The following is a 25,299-nucleotide window of genomic DNA, read 5'->3' as shown; positions in this document are numbered from 1 at the left end:
TCATGTTTTGAACATTCCTAAGTGAGATAATGAGAAACCTCTTAAATGAAATATGAAAGAGCATGTAATTTTAAGAAGGATTAAACAATATTTGATGAAAATTGGTTTTCAAAATGGTTGAGATATCCCAAAAAGTGATAATAATAAAAGTTGACAGGCCACGCCTTTTATTAGGATCTCTTTGTTTCACCTTGCTTTTGGATATCTCAGCCATTTCAAAACCGATTTTCATCAAATAAACTTTTGATACCCCTTAGAATTGCATGCTCTTTGACATTGTATAGAGTGGTTTCTGAATATCTCGCAAAACATTAAAAGCTAAATCCTCACCTCAACCAGAACTGCACACACCCTTTAAAAGCACATGAAAATGTCGCCATGCTCTAGGGCAATAGTGCGCTTATGTGATAGCCTTGGTGTCACTTCGCAAAAATAACATCTCCTTAAAATGTCTGTGATCTTCTTTTTCACAAAAATATCTGTACGCAAAAATGATAGTTTTATTTACAGATTTCTTCCCAAGGATATACTAAGATGTTTTTGGCAATGGCAGTGATGGCCCTTTTGGCACCATGCACATTTTTGGGAGAATATGTTTAAAAGATGCACAAGAGATAACCAAGTGGTCATTGTAGAGCAAAATCAATATCATTGGCAGATGTATTTGATAATTTTACTTTACTTTTTTGAATAAAAGACACCACATAAAAAGCTTCAGTTCCTCACGCTGGACAGGCACCACACATTGTCATAAAATTGTGTTTTAATGCTCAGATGGACAAATAGCTGCTCAGTGAAACTGCGCAAGTAAGAACGTGGGTAGACTACTGGGTCATTGCATACTACGGAAGCAATACCTCTCTGTTTGTGTGCATGTGCATTTGTGTGTACTCGCTTGTGTTTGTCTCAGTGGAATGTTTGCTGTACCTTATAGCGATAACTCTCTTGTGGTAGTGTTTGTCGATAATGTGATGCCATTCCCCTTGGGTAATGAAAAATTGTCTGCCCATTCTTTCTTGTGAAGGTTGACCTACAGGCCGCTACCATGGTAATGGAGCAAAAAAACCCCCTAAGAAACACACACTCGCACACACACACACACAAAAACACCTCATGGTCATGTAATTAGATACCCCATTAATAAGAGCAGTCGGAGTCATTGTTCATGCTTCAGTGCAGACTGCCATTATTACCATTTTCGATTTCTGCGGCACACCGTTCTCAAAGCCATGCGAGTGATGAATGAAGTGCCACATCCTTGGCTCTCCTACTCATACCATGTTTGCATTGTGTTTTCGATTTTCCTTGTGTTTCATCTTGTCTCTTTCCCTCTTTTTTTTTATTTCTAAAGGATGCTCTTCATTTGAAGTGACAGATGAATTGTTTTATAGTAATCGTAGGTATCAGGATAACATTTCATGGAAGAGAATTGTCAGGAAGCATGAAAAATGGACATAAAGTTGGACAGCTGTAGTATCACACATTTGTTGAGAAGCAAGTCAATAAACCTACATGTACATATGGGTCATGGCCATGTGTGGATGATTTTAATAACCCATTGTTGCTGTTTCTCTCTCGCTCTGTTTCTCTCTCTCTCTCTCTTCTTTCGATCTTTAAAATAACAACAACAACATTGTTGCTCAGGACCGGTTCATTCCCAATAGCTTTTAAAAGCTGCATTTACAGTCCTTCGAGTATTGGGTCATTAGGTTGTGTCCACTGGCAATTTGTTTTGGTCTCTGCTTTTCGATGCAAGGTTGGTGAATGTTCTGGGTCTCAGTACCACAAATTTATGTAGTGGTCTGCTGGTCAGTTGGTCAAAATATTTGAGGTATATGCATTTGATTATCTGTGCACTCATCTTTTAAAGAACAACATCACACAAACAAGATGATATAAGCTACATCTCAGTGTGAAAAGAGTCTAAATAGCATTCTACTTGATGACAATTTTAAGCATTCATCCCTTAGATTTACGTATAATTGGACCTCATGAGATATATACCCCCATTTTTTTTAGGTGAATGAATATTGGGTTTATTTGTTTGTTTGTTTGATTTTGGTCATAGATATGGTAACCTTATTATACTATAAAAAAATATGTATTTATATGTATATGTATATATATATATATATATATATATATATATATATATATACACACACACATTTCATCTTATTTGTATTTGCAGGCAAGATGACAGACTATATCCTGACAATCATGGTTTTCAATACTTTTCTTCACTGAGCAACAAACTACTGCATGTGATGTATTAGCCTATTATTTGAAATACACCTGAATCAATAATAGGTCAAGTGGTACAGCCAGGTAAATAGCACAAATAAAAATTTAAGGCTATTCTCAATCCTATCCCCGCCGCATGTGTGATCCTCTTCACAAAACCCACAAAAAGTTGCTAAGGGTGATTTTTTAGTAACCTTGTAAATATGCATGTTACATGTAGGTCAAATCGGCTGATTCTTTTGTTAGGGTGATTCGTGATAAAGAGGCTGTTTCTATGCCATTTTTTTAAAATTCTTAATCACTCAGACTACATCCAGAGAGCAGAGACTCCCCAAATGGAAATCTTCCGTAGTTATTCAGGCATGAAGTCATCAGTAATAGTATCATCCAAATTCATCAGTAAAAGTTAGCTTAACATTGGACAGATAATACAAAAACGTGCATACTTTTTGAAAAGGGTCATTTAAGTCATGACTATTCTAAGATGCAACTTAAGACACAACAGTGATGCAACTGCCCGACAAAACAGGCATCAATATGAAAATGCAATTTTTGAACTCAATTTTTCGTCAATACGGGAACTGCAGCTCTTTTGTACATGGTCATAATATTTTTTTTTTGAAAAAAAAAGCAAACATTTTCTATTCTTCTCCTAGCAAACATGTAACTGTATTGTTTGATTTTACCAGTGAAAAGCAATTGCGCAATGCTACTTGTATATAGGATTCACTTCCTCTTCAGATTCATACCAAAAACATACTGTACGAGCTGAAATTTCTGTGGTGGTTTTATTTTCACGAATTTTGTGAATTGCCTTTGAATTGCAAAAATAACAACACGCAAAACTAACAACGCGTGAATTACTAAGTTCAGTTTAGACCCTCGCAACTGCGAAATTAACAACACTCGAAAATGTCCTCCAAGTAGCAATTCGCGAAAATATCTGTACACGAAAATTTCAGCTCGTACAGTAGTCTAGGATGGAAAGTAGTGGAGGGTTAAGTAGTGCCTCCATCATGACTAATCTGTAACCACACCCTACAATGCATGGATTAGTCAGTTCCTTTTTATGGTCAAGTCACAACAAACTCTTTAATAAGTTCCCTTTCTAACCCCCTAGGCCAATGACATCGTGTAATATTAGGATGTGTGAGTCTTAACCAGTCATGCTCAAAGCACACCCAAAATATCAGACACTTTTGAAACTCTCTCATGTGTATTAATCATGACCCAACTATGGGCTGAAAAGCAAACATATGAAAAATCAATAACCCCTTGCTGACTTCCTCCTTCCTGGCCCAAAGCACTCTATTAACCCGTGGTCCCAATTTAATGCGTACCCCAGCCACACCCAAGGACCCACTGCAAAGTTATCCCAACAGACTGCATACTCGCAAACTTGTGCGGACCATCATTCGCAGATCTTCTTTATTTGATGTCATGCTCACCAAACATAGTCCCCCCCGAAACTCTTCAATAATTCAGGCTCCTTCCCAGCCTCACCTTCTGACCTGTCGGTTACTCATATAAAGGAGAATGAACTTTTTTTCCCTTCTGCTTTCGGTTGCTCTATGTCAATATGGGTTGTGTTTGTGTGGGAGGAAAGGCGTACTAGGTTTTTACATAGTTGTTCCCTGTTTTTCTTTCATTAGCAGGTTACTATAATGTCTTCTGTTTGAATCTACTCGCATCTCAAATATTTATGCCAAAAGACTTGTTAAATAAAAATGCTTGTGGCAGAAAGTAGAAATATGCTATTTTCTGTTTCCATCTGCACGTACATTTTGTCCCTCAGTCTCTTTTTCTGTTCTCATTTAGCAACACAAACCTCCGACATTTAGGTATCATACCTAGTTCTACTAGCCATTGACATCTAACACAAAACATATGTTATATGAACCCAAGGCCAAGATCATAATGTAAGTTAAACACCATATACTGTATGCCAGTTTATTGTTATGACACAGAAACTTCAAAGAATTGTGCATTGCAGCCATTAGGTGGATGGATGCATTTGATAAATTTTCATTTCAGTTTTAAATGTTTTATTTATCTGACTTACATTTATGTTCAGTTACCTCATATATGTAAGATACTTATGATAGATAGCAAATAATATAACATTGAAGAGATACAGCACTTTACCACAGGAGTATGGTTTCTTGGATTTAGCGGTATGGATAGTTTGATAAGGTTTAGACTTCCTGTTTCATTATAAACAGGACAAGGAAGTTTTGCACTGGAATGGGGTGAATATATTTCCCAATAGTGGCAACATTTCAGTCGTCTTATACACCAGTTTGATCTTGCTGACCAATGACAGACGCAAAAATTGGAAGTCTTTTTGGTACACCAGCATGTCTTTGGCCATGGTTCTCAACCAGCCAGGTTTATCCCTGTGAGTTATTTAAGCCTTGTTGTAGGTTTGACCAGAGTTCCTGCTTCAATCTCTGTTCATCTTTACCCTATTGTGTCTATTTCTATCACCATCTATTCACCACGACTGGAGTTCGAGTTGCCTTTTGAATCTGTATTTCCTGTACCTTTGCCCTAGGCAAAATAATCATGGCTATACACGATCATAGTTCGAGTCTTGGTTTTCAGAAATAAAATTGGTCTAGCTTACCATTTGCCAATTGAGGAGAGCTCTATTATATGTGTTTTTTTTTTTCAGAATGTGTTTTGTACCGAATTGAAAGGGTCATTTTGAACTGAAATCCTCATTCTTGCAGATATTTGTGCATTAATCTATTAAGTTTGTTTGTGCAAACCAACCATTAAATTTCTTTTGTTGTTAAGGTGTTTGCCTTCAGTTTGCTTTATGTCTTTTGTACAGTGAAATATACCAAATTTACGTAGGAGCTGAGTAATTGAACTCATTTTTAAGTTGCAGTAATTTCATAAGAACTGAAAAGATGACTAAAATGGTTTGTAGTAGTGCGTGTTTATTGTGGGCATGTAGCTGTGCCACACCCCTTTTGAGGAGGTTATGAAGAAAACAAGGGTCAATATCAAAATGAACAAAAAGGATCCATGAAAATAGATCTTTGTATGAATCTGAAGATTTAATTTATAATTGAATTGTACTTTGATTCAGTTGCTTTATCAAACCTATTGTGCAATTCAATTTTTATCATTTTAATTGGAGGATAAGATTTGTATGATTCTGATGTGTTCACATTCTCACAGCCCTTTTGAAGGAATTGCCTTGGGGTACAAAGGATGTCATCCATCTTGTCGAAGATTTCGGAAGAGAGGAAATTAAAGAGACAGATTTCCCTCTCAACGATCAGTTAATAGTTCATCACCGAATTGGAAAACTAATGCATCTAAATGAGCTCATAATACCACAAATTTATCAAAGCACAATTATGCTTGTATAGTTGTAAACTCCACATTGATTGTTCGGATTATAAGGATGTCTAATTTTCATCATTTTGTTACTCTCTTATTCTACGCATTAGACATGTGAGCCATACTTTCTGGTTTGTTTGTTTGTTTGTTTGTTTTTTTGTTTTTTGCTTTTTTATCATTTTGACTACTTGTCCTGTTGAAAAAAAGTACAAGTGGAAAAAAAAAAGTACAAGTGAAGTCAATTACATTCTGATCTACATCAGTGAAAAACCATCCATCTGCTTCCCATAAATTATGTGCGTAGGATACAAGCATAATTTATGAGAAACGAACAGATAGTTTTTACCACGTAGATAAGAGGATCAGTTCTTGCTCTGCTGATAGTACATCATGAAAAGAGACATCCATCTGCTTCTCATAAATTATGCTGATATCGTGTGTGTGTATAGTTTATAGGGAAGCGAATGGATGGTTTTTACCTCATAGATAAAAGGATCAGTTCTGATTCTGCTGATGTAATGTGCTGCTGATAACAGGCGAGTCTCCTTGTTGATGTGAAAGTATGTACAATTTGTTGAATTGATCCTTTTGACTGGACCATTATTTTGAATGACTTACATAAAAGCATAAGAAATACAGTCAGCCTTACCTATTAGAAGTCGAATATATGTGAACTGAAACATATACCCTAGAAAGAATGTGTGGTGCACTATTATCAAGCTTTCTACCACCCAACTGAAAAATAACTTCAACATAGAGAAAATTTGACTTATAAAGGGTTAGAATATAAAGAGTTGAGGACTTGAAAAGACTATCGACTTAGGCGATTATTCGACTTACGGAAGGCTGACTTTCATAGCAAGGGTGACTGTAGCTATTCAACTTTGACAATGATCTCCAATTTCAAATCCTTGTACAAATTACCATAAAGTTTTAGGTAATATAAGGTGTTTCAGTAAAGGATATAACATTCTGTAAAGCAGTCTATTATAATGATTTAATTATTGTTGTTATTATGATACCATCCCCAGGTACGGTGATTTATAAGTCATTCAAAGGAGGGCCTTGCCCATAGAAATCAAACGAGTTTTTATACTGTGTGCCACAGTTGCCACAGCTTTATTCAGAAATGATTATGGTCTTGTTTCAGATCAATGGTGTAACTGATGGACAAAATGGCTAAAATTTAGAATTGCTTTTCATGCTTTGAAATGTTGCTGGACATTTCACTTAGGGTTGGTATTTAATGGGAAAAAATGTTTCAGAGCTCCCATATCAATGAAAAGGAAATTACGGGGAGGCAAACTGAAGCATGGGGCTAATTTTATGAAAAATTCATTTTTCCATTTTTTGACATAGAAGCATAAAAATATTCAACTTCTCTTTCCATCATTATCAATATTTCATGCTTCCAATATACACTCCAAATTCTAGTCAACATTTTTTGATAAGGAGATGTAATTTTTTCATATTTGAGGAGGAAAACTCAAAATATGTCATTTTTTACAAAATGACCGTTTCTTTTTTGAATTTCTTTATTAAAAATGAGAGAAAATGAATCACTAATGGTGTATACAAAACATGCTAACACAATGATATAGGTATCACCAGATTTTGGTCATTTTAACTTGTGGTGATATTTTTCTGACTCAGGTGTTTCGGACGTGACTGTTAACAAAAGGCTATTGTTTCGGACGTGACACAATAGTTAACATACAATTTAACTCATTTTAAGGTGAATAACAAAATCAATTTCATTAGAATTCAAATCTTAATGGTGGCCAAGCCACAGTTTATGCATAATTACTCTGTTAAAATGCATTCAACATATTAATGGTATACATGCAGGACATTTGTTTCGGACGTGACACACAATGTTTACACAAATTTGTGTCTCTGATGTTTGATACAAAGCCTTTCACGAAGCCTTAACTATTGTCCTGGCAAAGCAACGCACTGTATCCCTTAAAGGGATGGTACAGTATTGGTGGAGATGAGAATTGGGCTTTTAACTTTTTGCGAGATACCAAGAAAACACTTATGAAATAGTGCAGAGCACACCATTTTAAAAGGAATTCAAAGTTTATTTGATGAAAAACGGGTTTGGAATGACTGAAACATCCAAAAACAAAGAAAAACAAAGCGATCGTAATAAAGTGTGGGTCCCACACTTATTAGAATCGCTCTGTTTTGGATATCTCAGCCATTTCAAAACCTATTTGCATCAAATAAACGTTGAATTCCTCATGGAATTACATGCTCTTTCATATTTCATAAGAGGTTTCCCATTATCTCACCAAAAAATGTTAGAAACCTGAAATTAAATCTCAACCAAAACTATACAATCCCTTTAAGCTTGCCTGCCACATTAAAGTGGTGAGGAAAAGCAAATTTATTACCAAATGTCCTATAAACTTGTTGGAAAAAGTTGTAATAGCCAATTCATGCAAAGTATTTAGTTATCCAGAAGCCTGCCATTACACAAGTGGGATACAGGCAATATTGAGATACAGAAGGATTTAGTGATTCATGTCACCTACACACATGTGAAAAAGGTCAGTTTTACAAGTCAGGACTAATGATTGAAGACCACTATAGAGCTTTATAGATCAGTAAAATCCGTAATGTTGTTTCGGACGTGACTCTTAAAAGTTTACATGACACAGAGTGAAATAAAGAGCATGTAGATTCATGTGCATTCTATGCTGCCAAAAACTCAATCAACCCAGATTGTTTAGTACAAGTTTTCAAGAGTCATGAAGAATACAGGATGTTCAGGTGGTTTTATGTCCTAGTGAGTGACCTGTGCTTTGTACATAACAACCAAGTCATGGCACCACTAGGATTTATAATCTCCTATTTATGATTTCTTACACAAATATTCAAGAATCAGTGCATACAGTGTATATGCATTTGGTAAATTGCAACAACATTCTCCTGGTGAATTCAAACATATCATTCGATTGAAGTAGAGCTCACTTGTCTGCTGAAATTGGTTACTAGCTAGATAGATTTACTACAGTAGTTATCTTTAGAACATCTGTCCAGTTAACTCCTGCACATGCAAACATGCTTAAAGGAGAAGTCCGGACGATTTTGAAAAAAATTAACCAAAATCTACATAAATAAAGGACCATAATGACTAAGTTTCATTGAAAAAGACCCTCCCAACTCGCCACAATCGATTTTTTAGCATCACTAATATTGAATCGTAACCGTTCGATTTCTGTACGCCGGCGAGAAAGATCACGTGACAGCGTGACGTTTCATCCTCACATTGCTTTTTGCTTGGAGCGTCAGCTGGCTCGGGGGGAGCCCTGCTTGAGCAATGGTGATACGGGCCAAGCGAGCGGTAGTAGCGTACCGCTCAACAGTCTCTGACCACACAGCGGATGCACGCGGCATGATCTATTGCTTCATTAAAAAAATGCCGATGTGTCAAGTGTTAGGGTGTTGTCAATACTTCAACTTTACTAGTAAGTCTTCAAATTGAAGAAATATTTCGATTTTAAATTGATTTCTATCCACGATACTACCTTTACATGATCCTGAATGCTACAACACGCAGCCCGATTACGCTGTGTGTATTGGGCTGCTGGTCGTAGTTACCGGCGCGGCGCGGCGGCGGTACCAAGCTGGCGCTGGCGTTCCTTCCTCGGTTCAAGTTACATGTATACTGTCGTATTTTATCACCGTCAGACACACTTTTCAACAGTCTCGGACAACAAAAGAGGCAATAATTCTGACATTGACAGACTGATTTCAGATTGTTCACACTCAGAAGTCGAAAAAACGATCGCGGATTGTGATAGCACTTGGCAGCAGCAGACGTAAATGTATGCCTGCACAGCCCGACAACAGCTAATGCATTGTAAGTGATGGGGTGGACACTAATAAGTACGGCAGTATTATAATACATACATATTTCAATTTAAACGAAAATGTTATAGCATTGCAACTATTTTACATTAATCTTTGAAGATTTTATATAGATATATAACGAAGATTATTTGAATAAAGGAATACAGCGTTTGGCAACAGCACTCCTAAATCGGTGTACGGTCTCCTGCAGTAGCGCCGACAAGGCACACCTATGCAGGCATGCAGATACCGCCCGCAGTCAGCAGTGCAATGGGAGATCGATGCGTAGCTGGGCTTCGCTCGCGGTGCTCTCAGCTGAGGAAACTGCGCCCGATACGTCACGCGCAATGCATCCTGGGACAGATAGTACGAAGGGCAGCTCGCGACGGATTCGAACATGAAGAATTACCTTATTTAAAAAAAAAAAATCATAGTAAATGTATCTGATGGTCTTTTCTCGTCGGGAAAAGGGTAATAGGTTCATGAAATATTGTTCTTTACACACGAAACGGCTGATAATCGTCCGGACTTCCCCTTTAATTAACCTGTGCATTTATGCATATTCAAAGTGAGGAATGCTGTTACTTGTATTTTTTGATACCTGTGACAAAGATCGAATCATGGCCTCGAAATTTTGTAGAACTGTACTGGAATCATTTGGTCCTGCACTGTACCATCAGTAACAAGTAAAAAAAAATGTTATTTGTAATAAAATGCTAAATATCCTGACTACCATGGTATTTGTGACTGTAGGAACACAAGTTAGATAAGGTTATGCATTATATGCCATCAAGATTAAATATATTTAAAGGGTACTTTAGCAGGCAAGATCATATTTACATCCCCTTATACCACTTTTAGTTGCCAGTTTGTTTGTCTGTTCTTTGTATGTGTCTATGTACAATAATCATTAAATTCAAGTTTCGTTTTACATTTTCAGTTACTTAAATTTATCTATTTACAAGTGCATTGCTTGCTCAAATATATTGCACTACCATGTCTGTCTATGATGCAATGCCCTTTACTGTATGTGTTGGGACATCTTATGTATGTATCTAGCTCACTTGGGGATGTACAAGTACAGTTCTTACAATGTGTATACATGTCCTTTAAACATTCATTTTTTCGGCTATTCTAACGCTAAATCAGCTTCTGGTTGGGAGTGGATGGTATATGATGTGATTTCAAGTTTACATCTCTTTAATTCAATTTGGAGTTTGATTGTTCTCCATATATTATATGTCCATATGCACAACCTGTAAAACTTGACTTGTCATATTTTGGTAGAGCAGATTGAGATGCACAAAAGAATGACCCTTGTAGAATTGAGAAGGGGAGTTATAAAAGTATCTTACTGCTCATAGCCCTCTCCCAGTTATTAGTACTCACACTCTAGTTTCATACCTCTTTAATAATATCCCAGTTCAACTGCGCAGTGCACTAAGGTGGAACTTCATGGGGGGGGGGGGGGGGGGGGTAGTTGACTCAGGGTAACTTGTCTGGATAGTTACATTTCCAGATCAAGTGATTATTCCTATTACAAAAATGTTTATTAATGGGGTGCAGTTTATCTGAAATCAGGATTGACCCTACTCATACACTGTACAAGTAGGGAGAGAAATCTGACATTTTGATTTTCACAGTATCCTCAGTACTGCAGTTTGTGTGTTTACAGAAGTTGATGAAATGAAATATCAATGAATTATTAATGAAACTGATTCAATATTCACAGCACTTTAGCATGACACTAATTTAATAACATACATGTACTGCTGCAGCATGCTTATGAGTCGCTGTGCAGTGTATTGTACAGAAATATAACATGTGCATGTCCAATGAGAACATTATGCAATATCCATGTCCATACATGAATCAAATATTCTTGACAAAGAAAGGGGGAAAAGAAAGAAAAATAAGTAATGGTAAGTTAATTTTTTTCCAAATAGTTTGCCTTGCATTGGTATTTCAATGAAACTGACTTAAAACACAAATGGATGTGAGCAAAATTGCATAGAATTCCAGTAAAAAGTAATGTTAACACTAATGTGTCACGTCCGAAACAGTGTTTACTATAATACAAACATCTGTTGCTTTTCAAACTACCAAGAATTTAAATAAACTGCAGAGAGACTATGTAAGAGATATCAAATATGAGTTACATACTGAAGATATTACACATATTTTGAAACCCTACTCCCCATTTTCCCTCTGGGGATGAGGAAATGAAAGACACTCAGTTACCCCAATCCTAGGTTAAAATTAGGCATACTTGTGTCTCTGGGCAAGTAGGTGCCATTAAATAATGTAAGTTGTAGTTCATTCTACATCTTGTATCCTGTAAATGATAATGATACAAGAAGAATGAGTGAACAAATGTATATTGCTGTGTCTGGTCCATTTGTCTAAATAGGTTGTTAACACGTCACGTCCGAAACACCCTTTGTTTACATTTATTACTCCAAAATGTACAAATGAACCTGAGCTGACATAATTCATGCATACATTTAACCAGTGTGTTGTTATGAAAGTCAGACAAGCAACTATTTACCTGGTAAGTCTGTTAGTGGAGAACCTGACTTGAAAGTTATCATGTGTATGTTTCGGATGTGACATGGTGTTTCGGATGTGACATGTGTTAACATAAAAACGTAAAATTCCCAGAAAATTTTTATTAAAAAACGAATACTTTTCTAATATTCACAGACTCTTATGAGAGTAGCAGTGGTGATTTAGAAATGGTGAAAACTTTTTAGTTATATTTTTTGTATTGATTATCTCAATTTGAAATTTGTTTCGGACGTGACAAAAAGTTAACGGAAAATTGTTAACAAAAATGTATTGTTTTCTATTCAAGCATGGGTGATGCCTTCATACTGCTACATGTAAATCTACACATCATTGGCCATGCCTTAAATAATGATTTGATGCTCTCTTTTTGAATTTACTTATTCCAAGCACTAATTCTACTAGACCCTAATTTGTTAACGGAAAATGTCACGTCCGAAACACCCCTTTAAAGGTAGTATCACATACACATATGAGATGTTGTAGTGTTCCAATGGTGATAGGTATTTAGTATGACTCCTCTTCTTCTACAACAGCAATAATAAGATTTTGATTTTGGAAAGCTTCATAACATAATATTGATTACCCTAAAACCTTGTAAAATTTGTCCCTGAAGAATGGCACTTTTGGGCCACGTATGCCTCCCTGGCAAGGAGATGAATTGACCACATAAGTTTGTTATGCTACGGGAGGTAGCACTTTTAGTGCCCTTTCAAACCACCAAAGGAAAAGGGAACACAACTTTGTACTTATTTTTTAGAGTTCATAAAGTAGTCACTTTCAAAGTTACACCATTGATCTGAAACAAGACCTTATATCCTGACAAAACTAAAAGTGGAACTGAAATATTGGAAATGTTTTCCCTTTGTCCTGTAGTCAAAATGGTATAGATATCATAAAGCGTGGCATTATGCTGACTCTGGCCAGTACATACAGGCCTGCATATGCCTAATCAATGACTTACTGATAGGTATTATAAAATCTGTATGAGTCTGTTACATTGAGTTAAAAACATTTGATCTTGATGTAGACATGCAATTATTGCTGTATTCCTATCAGCATTGTCAGCTAGAAGGTGCAAAAAAACAGCAACAATTTTCTCCTCTGTGCCATTGTGTTGCCTTGCTCAGGTACAAAACATTGGGAACTCTTTTAAGTTCGATTTCTTTGTGACATTTTGAATAGAGGCAGAGGTCATGTTCACCTTCTTGAGTGTGCTAAACTTGATTAACTCTTTGTGCGCTGTGAGTGTTGACAGAAACCCAATAGAGTTGTACATGGTCCAAATCCCTGGAACAGATAGGGTTAGCTGTGTTAGTGCCAATTGGCAAAGAAAACTCCTTAGTGGTGTACACAATGTCAAAAGTCCATGGCACAGAAAGGGTTAAAGTCTTTGTGCGCTTAAAGTGCTGGTTGGCACAGGAAACCCCATAAGGTTTTACAGTGTCCAAGTGTCCGGCACAAGACAGGTTAAGAGATACTGTACACGCTGAAATTTCCCTTTACAAATATTTTCACAAGTTGTTTTTGTTGGACAGTTTCATGTGTTCTTAATTTTTTGTGGCAGTGAGGGTTTAGTAATTATTACTCCATTTTTTACTGAATAAATAACAATGAATTGTTACCGACAGTAGTTAAATACCTGTACCAAGGAAGGAGGGGATTATGTTTTCATTGGCAATGGTTTGTTTGTTTGCTGTTTGCAAAATAACTACAACAGTTATGAATGGATTTGAATAAAACTTGCAGGAAAAGTTGATAATGACACAAGGAACAGATAATTAAATTTGGTAGTGATTTGGGAATGTTTATGGACTTTTTAAGGATTTTTTAATCTTTTGGCAGAAAGATTTGATTAACTTGAATAGTTGTTCAAGCTGCGCATATTTGAGGTTTGCATACAAAAAATATGTGCTTTAAAGGGTGTGCTCTGCTAATTCCAGCACAGTGAAAAGGATTTTGATTGATATCAAACAGAATATCCTGATTGTAGAATCCCTTCTCAAGCCAGGGTTACACCAGAACTGAATTCTCCCAAATAGACTTGGACCAATTCTGCCTGAATATGGCCTGAATCGGATGGATTCTATGGATTTAGAACCTATTCGTCTCTGATTGGGGGAGCTCCCTGAATCAGATACGAATATGTTCCAAATAAGTCCCAAATCAGAGAAGAATCGCCAAGAATTGACCCGAATCAAATTTTGGGCATCCAGAAAAGAGCCGAACGCCAACCCGAATAGTGGCCAGAATCAAGCCAGGTGTGGCCAGAATCAAGCGGAATGTTGCCCGAATACCCCAATTACAACCAAATAGAGCTGAATGACGACCCAACTGTCGACCCGAATCGGGACAAATATGGCCAAATGCGCCGAATACGAGGCCTCCCTGCACGCGTATAGCCAATCTGGCTATATTCACGAGGCTATTCAGGTCATTCTGGCCGCTCATTCGATCTATTCGGCTGCTATTCGGCCGTATTCTGGCCTGTTCAGCTCACTTGCCTGTATTCTGCTCTGTATTTGGGTAATGATTCGGATGGATTCTGGGAGGTATCTGGGCATTCTGGGCAGATTCGGCTCTATTCGTGATATTCGGATCTATTTGGCTAGATGATTCGGGCTGTTACTCCCCTAATGATATGAATAGGCCCGAATCTGCCCAGAATGCCCCGAATCCATCCTGAATGTGGCCAGAATGAAATTTGTCGGGGCCACATTTGAGAGTATTTTGGAGGGTATACGACTGGTTTTGAACATTTCAAAACAAACCTAATCCCTCCACGAATGTTTCAGAATCCCTCCCGAATTTTCGCCCATTCAGGGAAGGAGAACAGAATGCTCCTGAATCCACCCGAAAAATGTGTGTTTGGGTGGATTCACAGCTGATTCGCTTCCAGTGTAACCAAGGCTTTATGGTCCTTCACAGGGTTATCATCGCTATTGTCACCATTCTCATGATCACCAATATTACATTATATACATATCACATATATTGAATTGAAGCGGAAAAGTAAGGCAATAATGGCATGTCATTTTCAGAAAATCAACTTCCCCCGACTTTAGGATCCTTTTGTTGTAGCGGGTCACATATCATTTTGAACAACATTGTAAAAAAGTGAAGTGTTTACGAATTATACTTTGTGCATTTAAATGTCTTTATGTGGTGAAAGACAATTTGACATTTTCAGGAGAGGTATTTTGAACTCCCAAGTGTAATATTTTTATCAAAAAAGTGGGGAGAAAAACAAACCAGTGAACAAAAAATCAGACTGTATTGAGTTCGAACAATCAATGAAGAAATGTGTAGGTTTCCTTTGTAATGAATGAAAACATTCTTGCAGACTATCCAGTCTGCTTCACCTATTTATAAAGCAATTCATCATTGATGACACTCCTATTTAACCTTGATTGTGGTTAGGAGGCGCAGCACTCGGGGGGAAAAAAATGTTTTTTCTTATCTTAGAAGAAAAGAGACAGATCGCGAACAACAGATTCATTGTGTAGGAGTAAGTGACAGGGTATGATAGCACATGGATGAATGTAAGCCCTTATGTACCTACAGCTTGGCACAATGTCAACCACAGCTTTCTGAAGAAGGTAGTCAATTTCATGCAGGTTTGCACACAGGTGTAGACAAACTTATTGCATATTAGTGGGGATATTTTTAAAGAATAGAAAGATAAAAGAAATTTAGGAGCTACATAAAGAAACAGTTTTGCAAATAGTGCCCTACACTCACGCCACATACACTCTGTCACACACACACACACACACACACACACACACACATGTACATACATACACATTCAAGGACAACCACTGGTGGGTGGTCCAGTAACCTCACAATTCAATTCTAGACCTGGCACACTGCAACCCCTTACCAGTCAGAATTATAAATTGTCAGTATACAATACAAATAAATACATCTTAATTTGCCACCAGATACATCAGTAGGTTTCTGCAAATTGATGTAATATAGAAGTATTGTTAAATTCTCTAATCACAGATGGACAGAGTAAGGTCAAGGTTTGAAATCTACCAGAATGAGCTAAAACAGACTTTGGGACATTTTGCATTGTTGTTGTATCTCTTGATCATAGTTTACACAAGACAAGTTATGTAAATTATATTCATTTTATTCTACAGGGTAAAAAGACAAAACACAGGCATCACAAGAGACACAAACCATCCCATCATAGACCCACCGACCTGGGGAAACGGGAGGCAGCTTCTTCCAGTGACTATGACGCTAGCCAGAGTAGTGACAGTGGAAGGTGACACTGGCATGGGTTAGATACAGGAAAGGAGATTCTTTACCAAGACATGGATCCAAGGTACTCTTACGACTGCAATGCTAGCCACAGGGGTGAGACAGTTAGATTACAATAATGTGAACGTTCTTCATTGGGGGATGCAAGATAGCAGATTCTCTGTTGAGACCTGGATCCAGCATACTCTACTTACTATGACGCTAGCCAGATTAGTGACAGCGGAAGGGAATACTGGCATGGAGAATTTCACAGATTTGAATACTGGCATGCTAATGACTGGTAGAGGCAAGAAAGAAGATTTTCTGTCACGATATGAAACCATGGTACTCTTTTGATGACAATGCTAGCCACAGGATTGACTGTCTGAGTTGATATTTGAATGTTCATCATGGGTGGATGCAAGAAAACAGATACACAAAGCTTTGTTGACCTGACTATGACACTGTGTGGCACCCACGGTTTGACCCTGAAATTATTCAAGACTATCCCTGATCATCATATGGTGAAGTTCATCTGCAATAGTCTTGCCAACAGGAGGTTTGTCTTGAAGACTAGCGATGGACAATCCAGCAGACTATGCCAACTACGAAATGAAGTTCCTCAATGCTCTGTACTCTCTCCCTTGCTCTTCAACAGTATACATAAGTGACATCCCCTTTTTTAAAACAACCTCACGACAGTTTGGTTATGCAGTTGACCTCGCCCTTCTTAACTCAGACAAAGCTTGATAAAACATAGAGAGCACCCTTACTGCTGATATGTTGTGAATCACAAAGTATTTCAGGATCTGGAGACTTAATTAGTATGTCCAGGATTAGTATGTCCAAGACAACAGTAATAGCCTTCCACCTGAACATTAAGGAGGCTAATCGCCAGCTCACTATCACCCTTGATGGCACACCTCTCCCTTACAATGCCACAGCAACCTACCTTGTAGTGAAGTTAAAGAGACCGTTGACCAACAAGGATGAACTCAAAGCCCTAAGAACAAAAGTGTCTTCAAGGGACAACCTGCTCTAGGGAGTCAGACTTCAACATCTGTCAGGCATCTGAGCAAGCTGGCCAGACACTCCACTACCTGTCCAATTCACTATCATGTCCAATAGATCTGCTCCCAAGGAGGGAGTGGGTGTCATTGAATCGGATTTGAAATGGAGTTGGACATTTCAGTGCAGCCATGCACCAGTGGGGGCTGTGCACTTCAGCAGCCTGCCAGTGTGGTGCACCAGAAAAGACTGCTCAACACATCTTGAATGAGTGCCGAGATCTTCAACCACCTGACAACATGGACCTCTCACACCCTACCCCCGAGACTGGAAGTTGGCTAGAACCCCTGAGGGATGTTACTTAGCTGCCGCTGCCTCATACGCAAGAAGAAGAATAAGCAGATACTTTGTCGAGGCCAAGATCCAGCATACTCAAGATTAATACTGTGATGCTAGCCAGAGTAGTGACAATGGGAGATAACAATGGCATGCTCATTCATGACTGGTTAGATGCAAGGAAGAGAATTCTCGACCAATACATGGATCCGAATCTTCTACATTATGCTAAAATTTTGGATCATAAAACGAACAGGAAAGTGTGTTTTTTAGCAGTTTTCTCTAGCACTTTCTTTTTAGAATAGTGCGTGAGGTGTTTCTTTAGAGTCCCCTTTTCATTGTCTAAAAACCCTATACTTACTCGTCACTTTCAACTCTAATAATTTTAGAAAGGATGATGTTACTGCTTTTAAAGTTAGCATTAATTATGGACAGAGTCTTTTGATAAAGCATGCTCAATTTCAGCTTAATCTGATAATCCCTTCATTGTTGTTACTCCATTTTTTTTTGTCCCATTCATCACACAGCGAGCATGGCTTGCTAAAGATTAAGTGCTTGAATAGACCCTGTACCTCAGAGCCTCTTTTCTCTGTTCACACTTTTTCTGAGTGTGTGCATTCTTTCCACTATTTAGATAGGTTAGGAGAGTCCATTTGATTAGAGTTATACATCATCTTAAAGCTTAAAGTGTGCTCTTTCAGAATATGCTCTTAACTAAAAATTGATGTCTGGCGACTTTTTGTTGGTTTTGTGATGCAGGGTCACATATATCTCAATCATATGAAATCATAGAATTCCGGAGAATTAAGAAATGACTTACATGATGGATCATTTGATCAACTAACAGCTTTATCAAGAATTCAAAGTGACAGGACATATATGACATGTGCATAGTATGGATGCCGCATGCCCCATGGCCATTTCTGTTCAACTAACTCCTCAGGGTTCTACAAAGTTTTAAATCCATTTACTTCTTTTTATCTTTTTTTTTAATGTGTAGCAATCTTCATAGAGGTATAGACACATCAGAGTGACGTCAAGTTTTCAAAGAGACAAATCTTATGCCTCTGAAATTTATGATGATTTGAAGGAACGCTACATATTAAGATCTGAAACATCATTATTATTTCATTGAAAAGCATGATTACCAGATGTGTCATATTGAAATGATATTTATAATTATTGAAGATTCAGAAACACCCTTGCATGCGGTGGTCATGTTCTTCTGAAGTGCTTATCAATCCACAGATACATTTCATTGTAAATAAAAAACAACATATTTTCACTGAAGTTTCTTTCAAGAAAACAACGAAACTTACTTGTGTCATTAATGCATTCTCCAATGATTTGAAACAAGTATTGACCTTTTATTTTGTGTGTGTGTGTTTGTGTTTACGTTGTGCTTTGCTTATACATCTTAAAGGACAAGTTCACCTTCATAGACATGTGGATTGAGTGAATGCAGCAATATTAGTAGAACACATCAGTGAAAATTTGGGAAAAATCGGACAATCCGTTCAAAAGTTATGAATTTTTAAAGTATCTGCGTAGTCATTGCTGGATGAGAAGACTACTACAGTGCCTGATGTCATATGCGTACAACCATATAAAGAAAATAAAAAGAGAATTTCACAAAATTTGACTTTTTGAATAAAGTGCACATTTCCTCGACTTGTTACTGACATATATCAAGGGTAATATTATTCCCCCTGCCTTCTGAAAGAGAGAAGTCAAGTGTTCTTTTGTCATGCGAGAAAAGTGAAAATATGTTGAATTTTCTTTATTCTTTCTTTGTACCGTTGTACTCATGTGACATCACAAGCTATAGTAGTCTTCTCATCCAGCCTTGAGTAAGCAGAAACTTCAAAAATTCATAACTTTTTCATGGATTGTCCGATTTTCCTCAAACTCTCAATGATGTGCTCTACTAATATTGCTGCATTCACTCAAGCCACATGTCTATGAAGGTGAACATGTCCTTTAATGTGAAATTGTGAATGCTACTGACTGAGAGGATGTACTGAGAAAGAGTGAATGCTAACAGAGTGGCAAAATATTAGCAAAAGCTCACTAATGAGGGAATACTCAGGGCGGCCGAGACTTTTTGATTGAAAAATATTAATAAAATACTTTTTAATGCATTCTCTGGTGATTTTAAACTAGTATAAACCTTTTATTTTGTGTGTGTGTGTGTGTGTGTGTGTTTGCGTTTGTGTTTGTGTTTACATTGTTGTGTTGCTTGTGTTTCATAATGTGAAATTGTGAATGCTATTGACTGAGAGGATATAGGGAGAAAGAGTGAATGCTAACAGAGTGGCAAAATATTAGCAAAAGCTGACTAATGAGGATGTACTCAGGGTGGCCGCGGCTTTTTGATTGAAGAATGTTAAAGGCGTCATTATGTATGTAAAATCCAGTGCTAGAGTAAGCATGAGGAAATGAGCTTCTGAAAAACTTAATATACTCTCAATTCCTAATGTACATGTAAGATCATTAGCTATTACAAGATCTGTTTGGCAAGGAGTTGTGAAATACAAGTATTCAGATTCTTTGAAAAAGAAAAAGAATAGAGTGAATTACAGCAGTGAAGTCAAAGCAAGATATGCACAGCTGCAGCAGATCCATGCAGCATCAATCTACTGCCCAGGGGTCAATATGCAGAAGAGTTCAAATGCATATAAAGGAGATTGGGTTACAGCTCGTTATTCCAAAGGCTCTTCAGTCTGAAGATTCGTTATTCTGAATTTCATTTTCGGATCAACAAATCTTCAGAATAACGAACCTTCGGAATAACGCCACAAATGTTCGGATTAACGAACCCTTTTTCATCTTCGGATTAACGAACCACTAGGCATAGGGAATTTATGTGTTTCGGATTACGAACCTTCGGAATAACGAACAGCACCCAGGAGATTGATACCAAAATACTATGAGGATTGAGTGAATGCAGCAACAGTAGTGGAACATCAGTGAAGTTTGAGGAAAGTTGGACAATCCATTCAAAACTTTAATATGAATTCTTTTAAAAGTTTTGGTGCCACCATCGCTGGATGAGGAGAATGCAACAATAAAACTTTAATAATGAGGACTGTTTGAAATTGCTACAAAAAGCATTTCCCATAGACCCATGCCCGAGTATACTCAAGACTTGTCCTCAACGGGTTAAAATATTCATAATCTTTGTACAGATTGTTTGATTTTCTCCGAACTGCACTGATGGGCTTTACTGGTACAACTGCATTAACTCAGTCCACTTATATTTTTGGGTATCACAGCCCTGACTTAAAGTGGTCAAAATGTAGTCCTGGCCCCAAGGGCAGTAACCCTGGTTCTTCCTTGAACAAACTTAGGAAATTCACTACTTATGTATTTTACTTGTGCCCGTTTTGTACAGCATTATTACGTATTCCGTGAACTTGTTGGTTTGATTTTGATTTGATTTGATTTGATTTATTTATTTGAACACGGTAAAAAGCCTGCTATCGGCTTTGAAGCTGCTTTTCAGCAAGGCCGTGCATAAGAATTTACAAAACTGAATCAAAAACAGAGGAACTGGTACAATAATAATTTGAAAAACAAAGAAAAAAAACTGACAAAACACAACATAAATAGCATACAGTGAATAAAACTAGAATTGGAACAAATATAAATACAAATATAAGATGACTTACACATGTAGAGTACATTTCGATGACAACAAAATCAAACTGTGACGAAAATGATATGCGTCATTAAAAGAAAACAAAAATATCACAAAGATTTGTAACAAATAAGTGGCAAGAAAAATTAACATAATATCAGGAAATTTACTTTCTGAATTGCTTGTGTAAAAGAGCTTAAACTACTGTATCACGATTTCGAATATTTGGGGGTATACTGTTAAATGATTTAGATGCATTACAAAACGGACTTCGCTTTAAACAATTCATCGTTGGTATTGGTAAAAATACAATTCTATCATTGCGTACATTACAATAATATTCTCTTAATGTAATACGTGAACATAAACTCTGTAGTAATAAATTGTGAATAGCTTTATGTATTTGAGTTATAGTGATAATGAGACTGCTATTTTGCTGACAAATTTGGCCATACAATATAATGTCTTCAAAAAATCAAAATATGAAACTAAAGGATTAGAAAAGATTCCTTGGTCTGTATAAGAACTGTTTTGCAAAAGTTAGCAAAACCTCAAAATGTCATAACTTCCGTATTTTCCATACAATTTCAGTCAAATTTTTACCATTGAACTCACAAGATTTCACTCTCTTTTTATCAGACTAACTTATATTTGGACTGGAATTCTTCTCTAAACCTAGAATAATGGTACCATATGGAGAAAATGAAATTATGAAAGTTTAGCCCAGATTAAACTCCCTCCCTCCCCCAGGACCTGTGCGGTGCACCCTTAGATCTGGGATTTTAGGGGGGGGGGGGTGGGGGGAAGACTGCAGAGAAATCAATGATTACCTCATGGTTTTCATCCTGTTGTAACCCTCCTATAATTATAATCAAAGATCATTGTAGAGAAGATTCATTTTTAATAGCTACCTTGTGGGAGGAGTATAAGTTTAGATTTTAAGCTCTGGTGCAAACACATCTATCAGTGGCGGATCCAGAGGGGGGCGCAACCGGCACATGCTCCCCTTTTATTTTTCGTGTGAAAAACAAAAGAAATGTTAAAAAAATGAAATGAAACCCAGAAGTGCCACCAGAAATGTTAGTCACGCCCCCACCCTTTACAGAATTTCTGGATCCCGCCCCTGCAGGGGCGGATCTAGCTTTTTTCCAAGGGGGGGGGGGGGTTGTTGAGGGGCTGAGCTGGGTATGCGAGGGAGCGTAGCGACCAAGCCCGAGCGAGCGATAGCGAGCGAGGGGGGGGGGGGGGGGAGGGTGTGGGAGGGGGGTATCCCCCCTCCCACGGTAGGGAGATTTTTCATTTTTAGGGTTGCCAGCTTGCGATTTTAAGCATACTTACATGCTCTATTTTTTATCTTTTTTGCCGACCCTGGCTCCGCGGTCCCTGGGTTTGTGATGTCCCAATGGCGATGCAGAGCATCGTCCACAAGGCGATGTCTGTGAGCCGCGTGGAGCCAGCGTGGGCGTCGCGCCGATTTTTTTTTTTTTTTTTAGCTATTTGAACCCCGTAAGTGATGTTTCCTGGCATCTACTAAACGTAATGGAGAACATAAAAAGCAGTCCATGATATTACGTCTTATTAGAATAAGATCAAATAACAGTTTAAAACAGGCGCGCCGGAAGCAGTTTTGGATTGGGGGGGGCAAACATTGGAGGGGGCTCAAGATTAGAACATGCATATGTTACACAATATACACATACACACACACACACACGCACACGCACACGCACACACATCTATTATATATATATATATATATGTAAAGTGGCGTACGGTGGGTCGAAACATGGGGGGAACCATAAAGTAATTTTGACGGTCTGTATGCTTGTGCGTGTGTGCGTGAGCAATAATGGGACTACAATACATTACGGAATGTGATACATTCAACAACGCAGTCATTGAGGAACATTGAAAGTTTTCCTTACATGGATTATGGAATGACGGTGTGAAACGATCGACAAATTATATACTGTCAGCAACATCCCAGGTGAATGGCATAACAATAAAATGCGAGCGAGGCGAAGCGAGCGAGCTTGAAAATTTTGATATTCTGCAGTTCCAAAACTGGAGTTTTGTAGCTATATATTTCGTTTTGGAAATAAATGGGAGCGCATCGGGCGCAACTGCTGGCAATTATTGGCAGCAACATTAGGAGAATGGCATAACGATTCAACGCGAGCGAGCGAAGCGAGCAAGCTTGAAAATTTTGACATTCTACAGTCCCAAAAAGGGGTTTGTAGCTACAGTATATCTTTCACTTTGGAAATTAATGGGGCGGCGCATCGGGCGCAACTGCTGGCAATTACTGGCAGCAACATTAGGAGAATGGCATAACGATTCAATGCGAGCGAGCAAAGCGAGCGAGCTTGAGAATTTTGACATTTTACAGTCCAAAAACTCCCGTTTGTAGCTATATCTTTCGCTTTGGAAATTAAGAGGGGGGGGGGCATCGGGCGCAACTGCTGGCAATTACTGGCAGTAACGTTAGGAGAGTGGCATAACGATTCAATGCGAGCGAGCTTGAAAATTTTGACATGTTACAGTCCAAAAACTCTCGTTTGTAGCTATATTTATCTTTCGCTTTGGAAATTAAGGGGTGGGGGCATCGGGCGCAACTACTGGCAATTACTGTCAGCAACATTAGGAGAATGGCATAACGATTCAATGCGAGCGAGCTTGAAAATTTTGACATTCTAGAGTCCAACAACTGCCGTCGTAGCTATGTTTTTCGCTTTAGAAATTAAGGGGGAGGCGCACCGGGCTCAACTGCTGGATGCGAGCGAGCGAAGCGAGCGAGCTTGAAAATTTTGACATTTTACAGTCCAAAAGCTGCCGTTTGTAGCTATATTTTTTCCCTTTTATTCATATATATACATATTTATTTTATTTTCTTTGTTTATTCATTTATTTTTGGCAGCCCAAGGGGGGGGGGGGGGGGGGTTGAAACCCCCTAACCCCCCCCCCCCCCCCCGTAGATCCGCCACTGCCCTGTCTATATGTGGCTATGCAGGTATAGGTTCACATCTTCAGTAGAAGACAAACCGGCCATGATTGATACCACTTGGCTACTGCAGAGATTCCAGTGTCATGTCTTAAGAGCAGCTAAAGACATGTAGGTGTTAGATTTCAAGAATGGATTCAAGAAGTGGCTTGTTTACCAAAAAATGTTATGCAGTAAATAATAATGATGTAGTAATATAAATAATGATATAGTAATATTAATAATGATAATAACATCATCCCCATGATATAATGATGATAATAGTGATAAAAGATGACAAAATAAATTATGATAATTGTGCAGATCATGAATTCAATAATAATGATGATAATAATGATAATAACGACATGGTCTTCTGTATATATTACACGGGGTAGCTCCAGTACTGATGAGTTGCATGGTTGAAGAATAATGTCCCCCAGCGTGCATGGTGTATAAAATCTGACGGTTAAACACTGCAGACTTTTTGTCATTTATCAAATACGATGAATTTACCCCAATGTCGCTCTTGAATAAGATTCCCTTCTGTACCGAAAAGGCAATCATATTTGAGAATGAAAAGTTACAATCCATATTGTGACATTTCCTTGTTTTACACATAATGTCGAATTAGTGAATATAATTGGTGTGTTGACATTGGTGATACCACTTCAACCACCAAGTGATTAAAATCATTGTTCCATATCCAAGCCTACAAAGCACGCAATTGTTTGGCGTGCGTGCGGTCGTTACAAAGATGCCTTTGCGCCTCGCTGAACGCGAGAAATTCATCGCCATGAGGACCAATTTCTTTAATAATAGATGTCTAAAAATTCAAAACGTGCGATAGAACAAGTTTCAGCGCTTTAATTACATGTACTGTGATAATAGAGAAGGACCTACTCTATCAACTTTTTGACCAGTATTCTGGTCTGGTCTAGTCAATATTATAGTTACATACTCATCCCGACACATACGAGAGACGAAGACCGCTTTAAGGGGACAATGTTACGATATTATAACCAGCCATGTTATTTTTGACCGCTTAAACGGGACGAGC

The 25,299-nt window shown here is 37.8% G+C and overlaps 2 protein-coding genes across 2 annotated transcripts in view; both read left to right on the top strand.

The window, feature by feature from the left end:
- Window positions 1–16,756, top strand: part of LOC139721456 (G patch domain-containing protein 1-like) — a 120,652-nt gene extending 103,896 nt beyond the window's left edge. The window contains exon 17 of the mRNA XM_071632773.1: window positions 16,173–16,756. Within this exon, the coding sequence (XP_071488874.1) occupies window positions 16,173–16,304 (132 nt within the window). The 3' untranslated portion in view covers window positions 16,305–16,756. The remainder of the gene's footprint in view (window positions 1–16,172) is intronic.
- A 718-nt stretch (window positions 16,757–17,474) lies between these two features.
- LOC139721420 (hyalin-like) overlaps window positions 17,475–25,299 on the top strand; it is a 46,489-nt gene continuing 38,664 nt past the window's right edge. The window contains exon 1 of the mRNA XM_071632735.1: window positions 17,475–17,616. Coding sequence (XP_071488836.1) covers window positions 17,475–17,616 — 142 coding nt within the window. The remainder of the gene's footprint in view (window positions 17,617–25,299) is intronic.

This window comes from Diadema antillarum, unplaced genomic scaffold (genome assembly GCF_040938485.1).
Source record: "Diadema antillarum isolate AM-2024a unplaced genomic scaffold, OU_Dant_1.0 scf00000143, whole genome shotgun sequence".
Lineage (NCBI taxonomy): Eukaryota > Metazoa > Echinodermata > Echinoidea > Diadematoida > Diadematidae > Diadema > Diadema antillarum.
Note: the sequence above shows the minus strand (reverse complement) of the source record. Positions and strands in the feature narration are given on the sequence as shown.